Consider the following 14650-nt stretch of genomic DNA (forward strand, 5'->3'; position numbering starts at 1 on the left):
CACCATCACTGGACCAGAAACACAAAGATGTGAGAAACCTGGATTCTCATACAAAATGTATCCCGCAGGCGTTGGAAGACACAATCTTGAGGCACTTGGGATTACAAGTCAGGGAAAGTATGTGCAAAAAGAAGATAGATAAAAATACATATAGTAGTAACATGTATACTGAAAAGGCCCAAAGTATTCACAATTGCAAAGGGCTTTAATGCTGGTGGTCGCTGAGTTGTAGAACTGAAATGAAATGAGCCACTAGATCTAGATATAACAGAAGATATGGGGTGGGTGGGTGTGGAAGTGGGTCAGGGATGGGGGAAATAATGTTGCCTTAGTATTAATATATTTTTTTCAGCTGAGTGCATGATTCTCTAGTGACAGAAAGGGGCTGAGGCTGTTGAGTTGTACTTTGAGTTGTGAAGATCTTCAGGAAAAGAAAGCTCTTAGTTTTGGGCTGTCAAGATTGTCCCACTACATATTGTTACCGCTTGGATAATACTGTTAAAGAGGCCCCTAAGGGATGTAGATAAAGAGCAGTTTCTCAGGTGTTTAGGGCGGGGATGGCTGTTTGAATTAGGTTCTGAAGGCTATAAAAATCACACAGATCCTGTGATCATTAGTGTTGTGTACCATTCATTGACAGCTGTCATAATCTGCAACCAGTAATGGTTTCTTCAGCTAGGACCTTGCAGGTTATGAAAACCTGAATGAAAACCCTGCATCCAAAATTGAGAGAGTGAATTACAGCTTTTTCAGCAGAAAGGTTCTAGATACAGTGGTGTACACTGAAGCCTGCAAATCTAATTGAGTGGCTAGTCATTAAGCAGTGTGCATAGTGGGTCCGTCTTTCATGTCTGTTCCCCAGTCACAACCAGCAAAATCTACAGGATCAAGGTCAGATCAGAGCAGCACCATCAGCATATTGATAGCTTCTTAAGGTCTACTTCAGTACTCATTACCTATGTCAAATTCGCACAGAGTCAAAGGCAGTTCTATGTATGTGAGAAGGTTTTAACAAGACTCACAATTCCCTTTGGGCTTGAACTACTCTTATGACACACAACTCATTCCTAACAAGGTGTCTGTTCTTTTTGCACACCTATCCAACTCTTTCCAACAGAAGCCTAGCCATGAACCAGTGAAAGTGGTGCATGCAAACACCCACCCCATTGCATATTTTCCTATTGGAAAATGCAAATCTTTAGTAAATTGTAATGTAGTATAAAGGAACAAAATGGTGTGGGACTTGTGCAAAATAGCTGTGGTTCTTAATAGCCTGAGAATGACTGAATGGTGTGATAATGCTTGAAAAATTAATAAGTGGCCTCGAGGTCATTTTGTTTACGTTCTAATATAATTTAATTTGTTTACATTCTAATCTAGATTAACTGGTCCTTTATGCTAGTTAGAGAATGCTGAGAGACGCAATTAAACTGTTTTATTAATGCCATTCAAGGGAGAGACACTTCTGAGGGAGTTTAGAAACCAGATGGTAGGCTCAAATTACAAGAAAGGGTCTATTTGAGAACTCGGATCTATGTATTGTTGCACTTCAGCTGGTTTGCGTGCGGACGGGTGGGGGTAGCCTTTACAAATGTTTCCCTTACCTTGGTTAACTTACAGTAATGCCAGGTCTTGAGTCATTTTGGTACAATAAGCATTAACGTGTGGCTCTTCTGTCAGAACTTCGTCATCGGACCCCAGTGCGAGGCAACGTGTCTCCCCCGACCCCTGCTTCACCAAAACAGGGATCTCCAAAAGGACCAAGCCCAGCGCCTCCAACTCCTGGCTTGCAGAGAGAGATTTCGGCACCGGGCGGACCTCCTGAGAGATCTGTTACATCACCCTTGCAGCCAAATGTGTTACCAAGACATCCCGGGTCCCGTGCCACTTCAGTGCCTGGAATGGGTAAACAGAGCACTTAATGTTGTTTACAGTTTATATTATTTTCTCTGGTTACCAATAAAACAGGCCATTTTCAGACAGTATGGAAATGGCATTTTGTTTGGAAGTAGAGGAGCCGTTATCTGATTAAGCAGGAGTTCCATATTCAATTAGCCATAACTCTTTACAGCTGGCACCTTATGATACTGAAACCTATTGCCTGAGCTCATTTAACTGTTATGGCTTCTTTGTTTAAATGGTAATAAAACTTTGCAGTATTCTGTAGTCAACAATATAGCATACCTTTTTATGTTCTTGGTTTAGTCAAGCCTCCAGACTTAGATAAATCAGGTATATAAGAAAACACTTTTGGAATTCATTCATGCTTCTTACAAAGCCCTGGACATATTTTTTAACTTTCATTGTGACATTTATTCAAATGCTTATTCTAAGCCCTCCCCCAAAAAGTTCACGCTGCAAAGATTAAAACATAAAATATTTAATAACTAAAGAGGTTTCGTATTAGGTAGCAGAGCTTTCTGAAGTAGAAAGCTGATGAACGGGGGACGGGAGAGAGTTAACATCAGTTACCTTGTTGAAACATTTTACTTCTAATTTGTGTCTGCTGAAACTACTAGCTAAACTCAGAAGCACTTTAAACCTTTTTCATTGCTGGATTGATTTTCTGTTTTACAGTTGTACTTTTCAGTTCAGTTGTGTATGGGGTGGTAAAAGTCTGTAGTGAGTGAACCCTTAATGAAAAAATTATTCATGTGTGCCCAGTGTGTCATTGTGTGCTTCCTGACCACTTTCCTTTGCATCCAAATCTCCTAGGGTTGAAATTACAGATAGGAGGGTCAGATTCTGAGAGAAGGTCGGAGCTGCAAGTTTTACTCAGCTTGTGTCTAATTTGCTGCTTTTCCTTGCATTAAAATGATTACCTATTTGAAATTCCCTCTGCAACCGCAAACCCTGGTGTTGTGTTAGGGATGGAGAAAACAAGGGACTTATGACCTTGCAGCAGCCTGATCAACCCTGACCATTGCCATGCTGCCTTAGGTTGAGATGGAGTTGGAGTCTTGGGTTCCAAGGGAGCAGCAGGCTACTAGATACAGTGATAAAGTATACCTCAAGTTACAAACGCTTCAGGTTACAAACTCCGCTAACCTGGAAGAGGTACCTCGAGTTGAGAACTTTGCCCCAGGATGAGAACGGAAATCATGTGCCAGCGATGCAGCAGCAGCAAGAGGCCCCATTAGTGAAAGCACACCTCTAGTTAAGAACATTTTCAGGTTAAGAACGGACCTCCGGAATGAATTAAGTTTGTAACTAGAGGTACCACTGTACCTTGGTTTTTGAACAGCTTAGTTCTCAAACGTTTTGGCTCCCGGACGCCGCAAACCCGGAAGTGAGTGTTCCGGTTTGCGAACTATTTTTGGAAGCCAAACGTCCGACATGGCTTCTAATGAGTGCAGGAAGCTCTTGCAGCCAATCGGAAGCTGCGTCTTGGTTTTTCAACATTTTCGGAAGCCAAACGGACTTCTGGAATGGATTCCATTCAAAAGCCTAGGTACAACTATGATGCATGAGAGGGCCTTACTTCACCCTGAATGACCATATGCAATTTAGAGTGCTCAGTGCAGCAGCTGCACGTAGGACTCTCAGGCAACAGGATGGCTGATACATTTCTGTGTATAATCTCTTCACACCTGTCTCCCAAAGTTCAGAAGGGTGTGCATTATGACTACAGTTTTGTATTAAAATTTTGATCCTGCAGTGCAGGTGTTCACCAATCTCAGGCAAATATGAAGGCTATACAGTGGTGCCCCGCAAGACGAATGCCTCGCAAGACGGAAAACTCGCTAGACGAAAGAGTTTTCCGTTTTGGAGGTGCTTCGCAAAACGAATTTCCTATGGGCATGCTTCGCAAGATGAAAATGTCTTGCGAGTTCCTGCGGGTTTCTTTTCCTTCCCCCCCTTTTTCTAAGCCGCTAAGCCGCTTATCCGATAAGCTGCTAAAAGCCGCTAAACCGCTAATAGCGCTAATCCGCTAAGCCATCAATGGGCTTGCTTCGCAAGACGAAAAAACCGCTAGACGAAGAGACTCGCGGAACGGATTCTTTTCGTCTTGCGAGGCACCACTGTATAGCTTTTGGGAGGGAAAAAATAGTATTGCACACTTTGACGCAAGGGCTAGATGTTTGGTTCATTGTTCATTTTTTAAACCGTAATTAATGGTGGTTACTTATTTTAATTAAGAGTTATTGGCAAATGTGGCAATTTTTAACCGTAACATGTTAATTAAGAAACAAGCGCCCTCTGTTAATTCAGTTCTGTAGCATACTGTTAAAAGTCATGACAAACTTGGAGGTTTATTGTTGGTGCAGGAATTTCAGTGTCTCTCAGTATAGTCTTTCAAGTTCAACTTACTTAGAAGTTCCAAGCAACATGATAGAATATAAAAGTCAAGTTTCTTGCTATGCAGATTTCTTCCTGTCTTGTGAGAAACATCAGCCGAAGTGCATATGACTGCACTTAATTATCTTTAAACTGGAAAAAGATAATTCATTTTTTCATTACATTATACTTTGTGGAAGAGAATCAATTTAACATGTATTACCACAGAGCTTCCATATGTCTAAAAATTAATAACCAGCAGGTAGTTGAGAGTTTGCCAAGCTTTGCAGAAATGGCCAGTCTGCCCACAATGATTGCTTTTGATGTTCATATTAATTACTCTTGTCCATATCAGCATGAGGAATAAGATGCGTGGTTTGAGAATTGTTAGTGTGCCAAGTAATTGGAGAGGTTCTTGGGGCACATGGTCTTAGGTTTCAGGCTTCTTTAAGATTAGTGAGGCAGCCCTTTTACCATGGGCCCTATGGTTGTTTTGAACTGAGATTGCCTCCAAAGTGTGCATGCTTAATAATACTGAAAATATTTATATGTGACATTGGATTGTTTTGCATGTAATCCTTTTTAAAAATCAGTTTTATTCCAGCCCAAGGCTCTCTTATTTGTAATGATGTTCCCTTTAAATGTAATTGGTTTAAAGTAATTGTTTAGATTACGTATTTACTTGTGCAAAATGCGTATATTTTCACATCCAAACCTCTGGGTATAGGGCAGTAAAGTCGTACCTTGGATCCAGAACGCCTTAGTACTCCGACGTTTTGGCTCCCGAATGCCACAAACCTGGAAGCGAGTGTTCCGGTTTGCGAATGTTCTTTGGAACCCAAACATCTTCCGATTGGCTGCAGAGCTTCCTGCAGCCAATCAGAAGCTGTGCTTTGGTTTCTGAATGTTTTGGAAGTTGAACAGGCTTCCAGAATGAATTGTGTTCGTCTTCCAAGGTACGACTGTATATAAATTCAATTAATAATAATAATAATAATAATATCTGAAATGTCTGATAATTAGGATAGAACCGAAAGCTTAATGAATGTTGCAGTCTCCAACTCACAATTTGGCACACTTTTAAAAGTAGGGAGAGCAATCTGTGGCCACTCCAGTCTTCCATGCTGGCTGGTATTGATGGTGTCCACCAATACCTGGAGCTTCATATGTCCTACGCTACTGAGAGAATTTGAGCACACAGAATAATTTTTTTTTGGGGGGGGAGGGAGAAGGAACATTATATATATATATATATATATATATATATATATATATATATGGGGGGGGAGGCAGAAGGAACATTATATATATATATATATATATATATATATATATATATATATATATATGAATAAATAAAATGTCCAAGTGTTCAAAACTTCCTATACAATATGATGATATAGATAGGAACTGCTGGAATGTCTGTCTTAGGTCTGGTTTGCCCTTAATGCTAGACCATGGTTAACTGCAAACAACAGGTTAACTGCAAGTTGTCCCATAGGTGATCAAGCAAACCTTAGCTTGTTTCTTCAAAGCTTGGTTTGTTTTCTGGCTGCTCTTGCTTTGCGCCTTTGGTGAGCAATGAGGGCGAGGTGGTCCAACGAACCATGGTTAAGCAAAGGTGCTCTCACATAATGCCACATCATTTAAGGGTTTGTAAGCCAACAACGAGGGACGCGGGTGGCGCTGTGGGTTAAACCACAGAGCCTAGGGCTTGCTGATCAGAAGGTTGGCGGTTTGAATCCCCGCGACGGGGTGAGCTCCTGTTGCTCGGTCCCTGCTCCTGCCAACCTAACAGTTTGAAAGCACGTCAAAGTGCAAGTAGATAAATAGGTACCGCTCTGGCGGGAAGGTAAATGGCATTTCTGTGTGCTGCTCTGGTTCGCCAGAAGTGGTTTAGTCATGCTGGCCACATGACCTGGAAGCTCTACGCCGGCTCCCTCGGCCAATAAAGTGAGATGAGCGTTGCAACCCCAGAGTCGGCCACGACTGGACCTAATGGTCAGGGATCCCTTTACCTTTACCTTTACCTTTAAGCCAACAACAAACCATGGCTTCATGCTGTAATTTGTTGGCAGTAAGCAAACTATAGTTAAGATGCTGTGCCGCAGGGTTCACACATTGCAAAACGGTGGTTTATGTGAATCAGGCCATAATGATTGAAGGCAGAGAGCCTTCTCTCCTCCCTGTGTGTTTCAGGGACCTCTTTATACAACCATTATGTGCCCTCCATGCCAGGTAGTTTAGGCTGAGAGAGTAGCTAGCCTTAAGGCTACGCATTGAGCTTCATGATGAATATGGATTTGAAACTTGGTTTGCCTGGTTCTACTCAACATTCCCACCACTGCCCCGTGCTAGTTTTCTATTGCATTAAGAACATCAAAAAGTAATACAATAGTCTCAACAGTGTTCATGCCCCTAGAAAAAGTGTAGGTTGCAATCCTATACAAACTTACCTGGGAGTAAGTTGCATTGAATTCTGTGGGACTTACTTGTGAGTAGACGTGTATAGGCTTGTGCTGTTAATCTGTGCTCAGTGTAGATAGACACTTGGTTTTGTCTCAAATATCAAATCTAAAATTTGACTTAAGGTCCTAAATAGAGGCTAAAAAGTAGGTTTTGCCTGCTCCGTGGTTGGGTTGGAGGGAACCAAAGCACAGGTTATAGATTGCTAAGTGACAAATCCAGTATGTTTCAGAGAATGTGTATATCAGGCAAACCTGAGAGAGTGAGGCATACTTCATTCAGGGGAAAGAAGCTTCAGGGCAATATCATTGCTGTAAACAGCTATCAAGGGAGGCAAAAAACCTTCCAAATCTGTCTTCACAGAAGGTGGCAATTTCCCTGTTACATGTGGTATTTTCGTTCGCAAGAAAAATAACCCTGAGGAACTGACATACGGAATTAAATATGATTATGGGGTTGAAATGCACAGGAATATATTGCTAATTTCTAATACATGTTTGGGTGCTTTTATTCCATTTTGTAACATACAAACTGGAAGCAGATGTCCTTATTCCTGTTTAATAAGTCAGTAGGTTGCTATCAATCCCATTTTGGTCTTCCAGGTCTTCATCCTCCAGGACCTCCGTTGGCAAGACCTATCCTTCCTCGAGAAAGGGGAGCATTGGATAGAATTGTTGAATACTTAGTTGGAGATGGTCCACAGAACAGGTTAAACGTTACTTATTATCTTCAATTCTGAAGTTATAACTCTGAGTTGCTTCTCCTGCGGTTTCTTCTTTGCATCACTCTGGTAATTGCGGAAACCCAAACCAAGATGGGAGGAGCCCACACTATGGCTTTTCCTCTTGGTAGCATTGCTCCTTCCAGAAAGAGGGGCTTGTAATAAATGTGACGCGAAAAGGAGCGCTTACAATGCAATCCTATACATGTCTACTTAGAATTAAGCCCCACCAGGTTCAGTGGAACTTACTTCCGTGTGAGCAAGTATAGGATTGTAGCCATACTGTAGCTTTCTAATAACTTGTGTGAACTCTTGTGCTGGAGCAGTCGCTGCTCAGAGAATCTTAATCACCACACTTTTAATTGGCTGTCAATCAAAGCACCTTTCGGACAGTTCTTGGAATAAAATCAGTTACATAAAGCATTGTTTTACTGGAGGAGTTAGTTGTAGCTGCTATTATCATTATTATCATTCACCCAACCTTTACCCTCAGGTCCCAGGGTGGGTTAAAGCATTTAAAAAACAATATTAAAAACTGCTTAAAACAAATCACAAAAATAAGGCGGATCCTAAAAATACGCACCTCAGGTGTCAAAAGCCAGGTGAATGTCTTCAGCATTCTCCAGAAGCTGTACCATGAAGGTACCAGATGTAGCTTTGTAGGGAGGGAATTTTACAGCTTAGGGGCCACTACTGAGAATGCCTTTCCTGGGCCACAACCACTCTTCTCTAAGGGTGAAGGAACTACCAAGAGGGCCCTCACTGCCGATCGCAGCACCTGAGACAGTCTGTGGGGAAGGAGGTGGTCTTTCAGATATTTAAGTCCTAAGTTGTTTAGGCCTTTTCAGATATTCTGCCTCCTATTTTTTCTTCTTTGATTACTTTGCCTCATTTTCAATTTTACCAACTTTACCTAGCTGTAATTTGAATTCAAATTGATGGTGCTTTAAACCAAATAGCCAAAATCTTTTGAGTCTGAAGTGGCCGAGTCACAGTGTAGTTAAAAATACTCAGTTGGCAGCTTTTAAATTTGCAGTAATGTGGTATGTTTGTGAAAATAAATTTATAATAGGGTTACGCTATCAGGTGCCTGCCTGCAGACTAAACACATTGTGGGGGTGCAGAGAAGAAGCCTGGGCTCCCCTTTTCTGATGTTGCACCGGGCATGTGGGCAAGACTGCAGGACATCATGTCCAAAAGGGCATTAGCAGTCCACTTCCCCGCTCCATGCATTTAAACTGTGTGTGGGAGGTAAATATGTGTAAAAGGGCTTGTGCCATTTTAATTCTGAGTTTCATGCCCCCTTTCTGGTCTGCAAGTCCTTTTGAAGTGATCCAATATAGTACGACTAAATTATATTAATGACTAAAATTAAGTGGCTAAACCATTGTTTTTAACCTCTGATCTCATCTTCTTTAGATATGCACTTATATGCCAACAGTGTTCCTCGCATAATGGAATGGCTTTGAAGGAGGAATTTGAATATATTGGTAAGAACAAATGCATATATTCTGCTTCTTGAAAAAGCCTCCTGTCTCCCTGGCCACCACTGTCTGTTCAGGCATTTACAGAATGTAATATATTGGTTCTTGCTTAACTCTGTATTGGAGTGTGTCCTAAAAGTGCCAGAGCCATTAAAATCTATAAGCTTAAGTACTCATAACTCTTTTTTTTTATTCAGTTTTGTGTACTTATAATATGTTATGGTATTCATTTGTGTATACCTTTTAGAATCCATTATCCTTAAAAAAAAAAAAGTTCTGTAATATGCAGGTCAAGGAACATGTGTGCAAAAGTGAGCTGTAGAAATAAGCTGCTTTCTCTGCATGCTTTCAAGATTGCACTTGGCTAGGAAACTGCACCCTAATAGGTTTTTGTTTTTAAATCTGGGTCCTCACTTTACCAGAACTTCAACAAAATTTATCGTAACAGAGAAACCTGTGGGAGACATTGGAGATGAAGTGGGAACAAACTCTGGGGGCTATTCTTGAGTTTTACGGCTGACAATAACTTAAGACAGGCACAGCTCTTCATTGAACACAGATGTTTATTTTGCCGCCTCTCGGCAAACAAAAATCAATCTGCCAGTAATGTGAGAGAAATTATCTCAAGACATTTGGGCGTGTCTTCCCATTTGCTCTTGACTCTGAGAGGCAGCTTAACCCATTCATTTCATGTGATCTTGTATTATCAGAGGGCTAATACATTTACTGCCCAAGCCCTGTATTATGCATGTGTGGTCAAAGTTTGGTTTAATCTCTCCTGAACGGCTCTCCCCTCCCCACCGCCCCCAGCTAAATTGATCTCGATTCATGAGGCAGTAGCCATACTGCATATAAATAGCAGAAAGTTTATACTGGATACGTAGCCTAAATTGTATAGGCTGTTGTTTGCCTGAGTGTTGTGACACTTTGATTTGTGTCTGCATGAGGGTGAGAGCTTTTGAGCTCTTTTCCAGAAGTATACAGTGGGATGCCTCTTTCTCTCTCCCTTCCCTCTCCGGTTGCTATGTAAACTGTTACACCTGCCTATAGAAACCCACCATGTGCATTCTTGGAAACGGATTGCAATTTTTGTAACACCAGTGACTTTGATCCTTAAATTTGCCTGTTCAAAATCCGCATGCATAGATTGCCCCCCTCCCCCATTCATACACGCACTAAACGACCTGCAAAGAAAACAAAATGGGATCATGTCTCTCTGTTGAAGTGGTGATTCTTCAGACTTCAGCCAACGGCATGGGGTTGGCAAGGAAGAAAGCAGTTTTTCTGAATATTTTCTCTTTCAGAATACAAACTCTCAACTGACTTGAGTCAGTTACAAAGAGTGATGCAAAACATTTGAGTAAGAACCAATTTCTCATTCCTGTTTTTGAATGTTCACTTAAAAGTCAAGGGTCGTATCCAACACTGCTGTCCTGCTCAGTGGAACCTCTCCTCTTCTGCAATCCCCAACATGTCTTCAAAATCTGCCCCAGAGAGCTGGAGGACTCCTGGAGCATTTGTGGGGGGCGGGGTAGCAGCATGGGGAGAGGAAGGGAAAGTTCTGTTGCACAAGCAGAATTATGCTCACACAACATTGGATACAACCCACGAAATGCAAGTTAGAGAGGTCACGCCTTTCACTTTTTGCACTTCTGCCCATAGTTAAAATATGGTTAAAGATGGATTGATGCACTTGTCCTGTGAAGCTTTCACTGCTTAAGACCTAGGCTCCCAAACTCAGGGGAACACCCCGTCATGCAGGGTTGCTATCCGTCTTCCTCCCCCTGATTTTTAGCACGGCATTCTTCCCAAATTTGTGGATCGAGGTAAGCAAGGAACAAGCAGTGGCGTTGATCTGCAAGGAACAGGTGATAGTTGCTGTTGCCAAGGGAGCCACGAACCAAGCACCAGGTGTTTGGGCCTATCCCTCTGCCCTCTCTCCCTCTTCAGTGTTGTCGTTGGGTCCCAAAGCATATCCACCCTCACCAGCACTCCCTATTACACAACTTCCACATGGTGAAATAAATTACAGCTGCAGCAGCCTGTATGTTTTCCCCCCTGTACCTTTCTTTCACCATGGCTGGAGCCAGTGGGAGGCAGAAGTGAGGAGTACTACTGATAAAAATGAGAGGATAAAATAGGGAGGAGATTAACCATGTACACTGCCTTGAGCTCCTTGTAGGAAAGGAAGGCTGCAGAAGTTGCAATAATAAAAAAGAGAAATGTTGCCTTAAACGTATAGCTTCTCCAGTCTTTTTTGCCTCCTATGCATTAATTTAATGTGAAAGAAAAGAACATGCACATAGAATTTTGAACAGAAGACCCAAATTATAACCCTCCTAGTGGTGCAGCAATGGAACGTCTGACACTTTTGCAAAGCTAAGCAGGCTCCCGGATGGTTTCAAATTGGATGGGGGACTGTGTGTTGAGACTCCTGCATTGCCGGGGGTTGGACTAAATGACCCTTGGGGTTCCTTCCAACTCTTATGTTTCTTTGATTATTGAAAAACTGCACCAGAAATTTCAAATCCGAGAAAAGACTTGCCCTACTGTAAGAAAGCAACTCTTCTTTGTTGTCACTGATAATGGGAGAAGGTGAGAGTGTGCAGTGCCGCTTCTACAAAAATCAGTTTGCTGTTCTTCCTTTCCAAGTTAATGCTTCAGAGTCTTGCAGCCATTGCACTGTTAGCACATTACGGTTCAGTGAGCTAACTGGATACACTTGTATTAAAATTTTGTGCAGCATTTAGGTGTGCCTACTGCTTCTTCCTGAATCCTGCAAGAAAAACAAGACCTCAAGCTCCACGACTTCCAGATTTCAGTGCTGAAAAGAAGCAGCCTACAGAGGTACAGAGCACGACTGAATCGCTGCAGTCGGAGGAAGAAAAGGTAGAAGAGAATCAAATGGCTGAAGGTGTGCATTAAGTCCTCTACATTTGCCAGAAAATGTAATTAGGCCGATTGGAGTTGAAGCATTTTGCTTTTCCTTGCAGTGCTGTTTATTCAATCTTGTCAGTGGATGTTTTCTATATATGACAGAAAGAGTGTTGCTCATAGTCAAAAGCAACCACGATACTATATCTCACGTGCAGAAAATCTTTTTTCATCTTAATTTCCTAAGAATAGGATGATCTTGGGTCATCCTGTGGTATATTTTGCCTTGCTGGTTTTTCAGAGGTGGCTGCCAAGGAGTTAGCCAGAGTTAGCCAGTCCTGCCCCCCCAGCTTTAGTAGAATCCAAACTTAATTCAGTTTCTTTTTGTAAAATAGATTCTTTCCATCCTATCTAGCAAGACTATCAGTCTCTTAAATTTTCTTTGTTTACAAAGCCCTTGTTCTTCTACTTTTTGGGGTTTTTTTTAGTATCAATATTAGCATTTACACTGTGTAATTAAAGGATTTGGATCACAGAATGGTTAGATTTCATTGTTTTCCCCAGGTCATTGGGTTGAGGTGGGGTTTAAGTTCCTGCCTTTGTTCGTTAAGCTGGTTTTGCTGTTTTCCCCAGGGCAGGAAAATCTAGTAAAACTGACTTGGCTTTTTAAAAAAAATAAAATAAAATAATGGGTAGTTCAAAGACAAATTGTCAACTTTAATTTAAGAAAGTTCCTTTTGAGATGGTTTATAGGCTTGAAAATACAGTAAGCATCTTGTGTTCAGCTAACAAGAGCATGCCACATTCTAAGAATGTAGCTTAGACTATCACTCTGTATTTATTTCCTTAAAAGTGTTTTGTGATATGTAAAAGTATCTTTTTGTAGGTGGCTCTAAACAGAGAAGTTTCTTGAGAGCATATCCAGAAATGATCACACCACCAAGTGCTCTTAGATGAACAAATATGGCATGTAATGCCCATGTATGACAAGGTTTATGGTGGAAAACCTTTGTAACCTTCTACAATTTGCTGCAAACTGTTATCAATTTCCCTTTTATTTTTATAACCCTTTCTGCCTGGTAACAGGTCTCCAAGGCTACCCATAATAAAAGAAAGCAAAATAAAGCACAGTGTATCCGGATTTTACCTTCCATGAACAAAAGAGCAATCTTAATAGAGGGATCTGACTAGGAGAAGCGGGGAGGAGGCTGATGTTTGCCAATTTCCCCCCTCCCCCTGCAACACCTCATCCCACCCTCTTCCAGAGATTCCCCCAGACCCCAAAAGTAGATTTTTAGGGGACACAAAAGGATGTGGGGACACAAAAGGATGTGTCTCATTTGGGGTGATTTCTCCCTTCCCACCTCAGCCCTGTATGACACAGCCCACCATTTATTGTACACTGTCCTGATGTCTTCAGAGAGGCCTCAGAGATGTCTTCAGAGAGGCTTTTCAAGGCCTACAGAGGGGAGGAGGGAAAGGAAGGATCAGTTGTGTGAACCTGACATTCCACAAGCTGCTATTTTCCTCAGAAATTAATCACATGATCAGTGTAATCAAACTTCGTGTCTCACGCAGACCCTTTAGAAGAAGCCACCCAACTTACTGAGACAAACCAGGAAGATGACCAAGCTTTGACTGTTGAAGACCAAAGCCGTGACGTAGTTGGGGTAGCGGCTGAAGAGCAACCAGGAAGCGAAGCCAAAACCGCCACCACAGACTCCGAGTTTGCTGTTCCAGCTTCCCAACGACAAGAACCACTAGCAGAAGAATAAAGTGCCTAATTATTTTTAGCTACGCTCTTTCAGCTGTTACTTTCCCCCCCCCCCAGGTGGATTGCTTTCAAAAGCTGCAATGTCGCCACTCTCATGAGCTCAGACTGCCACTGTATGTTGAAGCTAAGTGTACTACGAGGTATTTTGTTGCAAGAGTGTGGGCAAGTTAAAGCACTTCAGAATGTGCCAGTTAGCTGAAGTCAAACCCAAGCACAGCTTCCTTTTTTTTGTTTTGCATACTTTCTAAAAAGACAACCTAAAAATGCCTAAATGGAGTATTTTACATACAAGTGATTTAAAATATAGTATTATTTGGTTATTGAACAAAGAGTGCTGTATATAACTAAAAGGATGTGTAATTCTTGGTTTAGTAAACTTAGGGGGTTTTTTTGGGGGGGTGTTAATATTTAGGTATTGAATGAATTTTGAATATCTAGATGTTTACAGGAGAAATGGTGCTTAGGTATTATAAGCAGTACGAAAGTGTCAATACAACTAAAACTTAGTCACTCCTAACCCTTTTTTATTTTCCTTTGAGAGAATGCAGGTTGTTAAAGGGTTGTCCAAAGTATGATATATCCTTTAGGGGCTATATGCACAGCAGATGAGCTAACAGCATGTGAAATAGAAAGCTAGTTTGTGTTTACATAAAGCGTAGGAATATCCACACTTGACTGTACTTGAATACTGCGCATTATTTATACCTGTACAATAATGACTATAAAAGTGAATTTTGTGTATTTTGTTAAAGGAAAATAAAGACTGTAGCATTATTTACTTGTTTTGTATGTTCTTTTAAGCTTTAGACAGTCCAGAACCTTGTACATGTTATTATTTTCATATAAGCATTTACTTTGATTTCTCTTTCTGAGTACTGGATTATTTCTTTGGCACTTAACCAAACTTTTCAAGCTTGGTGGTTTCCATAACGCCTGAGAACTGGTCAGTGCATCAGCAGACTTCATTATGAACACATGCCTGGAGAGTAGTCCAACAGCACATAATGGTGTTATGTAAATCTAAGAAGGTCTCTGTCCAGCCAGTGCCAGGTG

General features: G+C 41.4%; 1 protein-coding gene across 4 annotated transcripts in view; it reads left to right on the forward strand.

The window, feature by feature from the left end:
- The window catches only part of LNPK (lunapark, ER junction formation factor), a 41633-nt gene extending 27262 nt beyond the window's left edge, over window positions 1-14371 (forward strand). For all 4 annotated transcript variants that reach the window (XM_079980942.1, XM_079980944.1, XM_079980941.1 and 1 more), the window contains 5 exons: window positions 1681-1905; window positions 7347-7452; window positions 8885-8955; window positions 11693-11863; window positions 13402-14371. In XM_079980942.1, the coding sequence (XP_079837068.1) occupies window positions 1681-1905; window positions 7347-7452; window positions 8885-8955; window positions 11693-11863; window positions 13402-13598 (770 nt within the window). In that variant the 3' untranslated portion in view covers window positions 13599-14371. The remainder of the gene's footprint in view (window positions 1-1680; window positions 1906-7346; window positions 7453-8884; window positions 8956-11692; window positions 11864-13401) is intronic.
- The last annotated feature ends 279 nt before the right edge of the window (window positions 14372-14650 follow it).

The sequence above is a fragment of the Podarcis cretensis genome, assembly GCF_951804945.1.
Source record: "Podarcis cretensis genome assembly, chromosome: 1".
Taxonomy (NCBI): domain Eukaryota; kingdom Metazoa; phylum Chordata; class Lepidosauria; order Squamata; family Lacertidae; genus Podarcis; species Podarcis cretensis.